At 32.8% G+C, this 4723-nt stretch overlaps 2 protein-coding genes across 3 annotated transcripts; one reads left to right on the top strand and one right to left on the bottom strand.

Annotated features, from left to right (window-relative positions):
- The first annotated feature begins 472 nt into the window (after nt 1-472).
- On the top strand, nt 473-2130 carry LOC109863293 (protein ALP1-like). Its single transcript, XM_020443532.1, has 2 exons — nt 473-1212; nt 1414-2130. The coding sequence occupies exons 1-2, from the start codon at nt 589-591 to the stop codon at nt 2101-2103; spliced, it is 1314 nt and encodes a 437-aa protein (XP_020299121.1). The 5' UTR covers nt 473-588; the 3' UTR covers nt 2104-2130.
- Nucleotides 2131-2830: 700 nt separating this feature from the next.
- LOC109863294 lies at nt 2831-4600 on the bottom strand. Of its 2 annotated transcripts, none has more exons than XM_020443533.1 (5): nt 4465-4600; nt 4006-4236; nt 3726-3915; nt 3193-3359; nt 2831-3112 (listed from the first exon to the last, which is right to left on the bottom strand). In XM_020443533.1, the coding sequence occupies exons 2-5, from the start codon at nt 4010-4012 to the stop codon at nt 2898-2900; spliced, it is 579 nt and encodes a 192-aa protein (XP_020299122.1). In that variant the 5' UTR covers nt 4013-4236; nt 4465-4600; the 3' UTR covers nt 2831-2897. The 2 variants fall into 2 exon arrangements, with proteins under 2 accessions (XP_020299122.1, XP_020299123.1); XM_020443534.1 differs by having other exon boundaries at nt 3193-3353.
- Between the last annotated feature and the right edge of the window lie 123 nt (nt 4601-4723).

Here is a 4723-nt window from a genome sequence, read left to right as displayed (position 1 = left end):
AAAAACGATTGTTAGTACAACTGTTAATCCTTTTGACGGAAGATAAAATTTTAGAGTTAACTAAAGTAATATCGTTACCGAGACATGGCTGGCTGAGACAATCTATCATAGATACAACACAAAGACTTATACTCATAGATCTATATAGAACTACTTTTATGCCAATTAACGATTTAGAATTAATGCAAGCGAAAAGAATAGGCGATTATAAATTACTAAAAAGAACGTATCCCGACTATAAAACCGGAATAAAAGACAACTGCTTGAGGGAGAAGTCACATGGTGCGGAACATGCGTAATGCGCAATTTACGGAATACATTCCAGCCAATCATAAACATTCCGCAAACTCCGTTCTGTAAAACTGTGTTTCCTTATGTCCCATTAAACGGAATTGGTTATTGCGGAATATGACGCAAACCAATCGTAAGAACCTTTTCATAGATTACTTTCAATGGATCTATCGGAATAATGATTGCTAGTGGCTAGCGTTGATTACGCATCCGCAAATTCCGCTCAATGGGACATTAGAAAAGAAACTTTTGCGGATACTAAAAGACACGTCTGTGACATCTGTCATCGATGACAACATGTACTCGAAAGCATTGTGTATTGTTATATGCGGGCTGTGTAAAAAATTAAAGAAAAATAAAAATGCATTTTATCAGCAGAAATTACGCCGGAAAATTGAAAAATTGTACATTTTATATACAATTTCAAAAAAGGAAGAAAATAAAAAAAAAGAACGAAGATATTGGGTGCGAACTATATTTGTTGCCGAAAGGAGACTATTGCAAGGAGCAAGTAACAATCTTGTAAAAGAAATGCAGGAACAAGATGTTGAAAAGTATGTAGATTATTTCAGATTGCCACCTCAATTATTTGAAGAATTACTGAAGTTAGTAGGACCTGTCATTACTAAAGAACAAGTAGTTCGTGATCCCATTTTACCTGAAACTCGACTACAAATAACACTGCGGTTTCTAGCATCAGGAGATAGTATGAAGTTGCTATCGTATGCCTTTAGAATTGGACATAATACCGTGTCCAAAATTGTATCGGAGACATGTGAAGCAATATGGAATTGTTTGAAAGATACAGTTTTTCTTACAGACAATGAAGAGAGTTGGCTATCTGTAGCCAATGACTTTGAGGAATTATGGAACTTTCCAAATTGCATAGGAGCCATTGATGGGAAACACGTTAATATTCAGGTATGTATGTTCGAAGCAGGTATATTTATGAATTCATTTATATTATAATGTTCAAACTATATTAAATTCTATAAAAAAGATTTAAAAAACTTTCTTGAGAGAGAAAAATGATTTTTCATGGATATTCTATATAAATGATAGTTCTATATAAATAATAATTCTATATAAATGATTAAAAAGAATTCTTTTATATTGTTATAGGCTCCGGCAAACAGTGGCTCGACATATTATAATTATAAGAAACAACATAGTATTAATCTCCTTGGAATAAGTGACGCAACATATTGCTTTACAGTTGTCGACATTGGTGCCGAAGGTAGGCAAAGTGACGGAGGAGTATTTCGTAACAGCATAATTGGCAAACGTTTTGAAAGCAACTCATTTAAACTGCCAAATCCGAGGCAAATTGAAATTGGCGGACCAGCATTGCCTTATGTTTTAATAGCGGATGAAGCATTTCCATTGACAACCTACATGATGACGCCATATACACGAGGCAGAAAATTGAATATTGGAAAAAAAGTGTTCAATTACAGATTGAGCCGAGCAAGACGAGTTGTGGAAAGTGCTTTTGGAATTCTAGTTACACGATGGAGAATCTATCGGAAGCCAATTATAGCAACCGTCACAAATGTGCAACAATTTGTAAAAGCAACATTAATTCTGCATAACTTTATCATTAAAAATGAAAAGAAAATGACGAAAAAAAACACATATATACATAGAACTTTACAAGACAAACAAAACATTAGTGGAGTTACTATTCTGCCAGTTTATCGAGGTCGAAGTAATAACATTGCGATGTCAGTCAGAGAAGCATATTCAACATATTTTCAAGATTCTGGAGCCTTGTCGTACCAGTGGGAAAAAGCAATTCAAAATGATTTTTAATTACTTTTTTATTTTGTGAACTATTTGAAAAAGAGTATATGAGTTCCTAAAATATATGCATATGTATATAGTTGTATGAATAAATTAATATCTTTATTTCTTTATACAGTTTAATATTACAGTCTTTATAAAGTTTAATATCACATGTATTTATAAAATTTAATATTACATGTATCTATTTAATACTTATCAATTTACGAAGTAACTTCATAAACATAAACTTCATAAACATAAACATAACATAAACATAAACTTCATAAAAAAAATTAATAAAACTTTATTCTTTAAAATTCGAAGATAGTTTTATGGTTTTTGAACCGCGTGTCATTTTTATAAATATACCAATTTATTTAATTATTTAAATTTATTAGTTTTATTTATTTTAATTTATTAAAATATTTTAATAGATATAAAAATGACAAACGCAGTTCATTCTCGAAAACCATCTTCGAGTAATAATGTAACACACCCGGATATACGCGACGATTTCAACTCATGGTTTGGCATCAAGTTCGGTCGATCGTTTTCACAAATATTGTTCTACCTATGGGTTTGTTCTCGTACTAGCCAATTGATTTTCATAACAAAGAGACGCGCTCCGCGTGCGAAAATTGCAAAATCATTCACAAATGTGAAACTTGCAAGCTCGTAAAATCAAGGAAACAAAAAGAATATTAAAACTAATTTAATTAATAATTTAATCCGCGCCGGAGAGGATTTTCGTTATGTATTGATTTACCACGTAAATACTCTCCCTCTCGCGGAAACGACGAATGGAACGCGCGTAATAGAACTTAAAGATATTCCAGCTGCTCTTGCTTTTCCATAATCAGCGACAGAAATTTTATCTGCATTACAGATCGCTCTTTGTAGGGCAGTTTTCGTAGTCCTTCGCCCAGTGTTATTAAAAAACCATCAACTGCATCAGTTTCCTTAATCGGATCGCGTAGTGCTGCAATGACGCTATCGTGAAAGTCATGGTCGTTTTTGGACTTATCTAACTTCTTTTCTGAAAGAAAACAAAAATCAAATAATTAAATAACACTTGATATAAAAACCAATAAATGCTATATTAATGTAGTAACATACTCTTGACAGAGTTACAGATAATTGCATCTTCTGAACAGTCTGATTCGTTAGATCCTCTGCTGTCTAATGGAACTGGCACTAATTTTGCAGGCTCATTTGTTGCAATATTTCTGGTTTCCTTATCAGTATTTGCTGTATTGATAGTGAGACTGCTACACGTCCTAAAACTCAAAATTATAGATTATTCCTACAATTACAATTTATAATAGTTATATAAATTTTCAAACGCATTTACGTTTGAACTAGCAATATGTATATACATATTCAATATCCAGCAAACAATTTCTGTTTTTGACAATTTCGGCGCGGACGTTGGCAACAGAAACTGTTTGCAGAAACGCTACAATACGGAAACATTGCTAAAATTGTTAGCGCACAGAGAGAAAAAACGCAACAACTCTGTTGACAAATACATTAAAGTATCTGAGGACACAGATGGATATGGTTCTGTGACCGAAATGTTTGCTGGGTATGTAAACAAATCAAAGCCTACTTCCTTTCCAAAATTGGTCATAATTATATATTGAACTTACGGAGACTTTCCTAACATCACGTCGTCGAGAAACGACATCTTTTGATTAAATCGAAATGGATTCTTTCTTTTTAAAAGCTGTTCTGCACCAGACCCACTTGGTATATACTCGTTTTCTTTCTTTTTTGCCTTCGAATAGCAGTCTCGGAGATATCTCCATCTATCCTTTGCTTCGATTGCACTTAAAACTCCTAAAACAAAAAAAAATAAAAATAAAAGTTTAATGCATATTATCAACAATCACTTGCTTCAGGCATGCATGGACAAAATATTTTTACTACCTCCCATTAGGTTGGACACTTCTTGCCATAATGCTTTTTTTTTTAAATTGCTTCTCTCGTTTGCAGGAATTCGATGATCGAATAATGCTGGCTTCTGAGCCACACAAGTAATAAGCAGTTCGTCATAGCTAATTTGCTGCTCATCTGCATTGTCATTACTTATAGGCTGTTGCTCACTATTTGATGCCGCCAAGAGCAAAGTATTATTATAGTGCTCTTCTGGTGCTGACACTATAAAATTAATATACTGAATTAATAAATTAACTGTATGAACAATATTGTTTTTCAATCAGAGTATATCGGTGCACACAAATTGCATCTTGTCAATTGAAAACCTTTTGTGAAAGATAAAAAGAACTGTACTAATCTTAGAACAGGCAAACTTTACATTTCTTGGTACAACTTGCGTATGCCTCGAGTAGATTAACGTAATTTGGTATTGATATTTTCGATACTTACAGACAGTGACTACGAAATTATCATCTACTACCAACGTATCCACGCCTTCAGTAAATGGTTGAAAGCACGAATGATTGAGCAAATTGTATTCTTGTGGAAGAAAATAGCCACAATAACCACATTTTCGACCCTACAAGCAAAATTATAATCACAAATTTCTGTGGATCGAAAACTGCTATTAAATTTAATAAACTATTCAGATAGCATGCATATCTAAAATCGGGACATTTAATATATACATTATTCAATATATATATAT

This window comes from Pseudomyrmex gracilis, unplaced genomic scaffold (genome assembly GCF_002006095.1).
Source record: "Pseudomyrmex gracilis isolate BER0280 unplaced genomic scaffold, ASM200609v1 scaffold_4036, whole genome shotgun sequence".
In the NCBI taxonomy this organism is placed as follows: Eukaryota; Metazoa; Arthropoda; class Insecta; order Hymenoptera; family Formicidae; genus Pseudomyrmex; species Pseudomyrmex gracilis.
Note: the sequence above shows the minus strand (reverse complement) of the source record. Positions and strands in the feature narration are given on the sequence as shown.

Bases quoted from the DNA above. Each gene is read 5' to 3' on its own strand.
- LOC109863294 (XM_020443533.1), bottom strand. The intron at 3,360-3,725 runs GTAAGTTCAATA...TATAATTTTGAG, and splicing joins GTGATGTTAGGAAAGTCTCC to TTTTAGGACGTGTAGCAGTC. The intron at 3,113-3,192 runs GTATGTTACTAC...GTTTTCTTTCAG, and splicing joins TATCTGTAACTCTGTCAAGA to AAAAGAAGTTAGATAAGTCC.
- LOC109863293 (XM_020443532.1), top strand. From the start codon at position 589: ATGTACTCGAAAGCATTGTGTATTGTTATATGCGGGCTGTGTAAAAAA. The intron at 1,213-1,413 runs GTATGTATGTTC...ATATTGTTATAG, and splicing joins GGAAACACGTTAATATTCAG to GCTCCGGCAAACAGTGGCTC.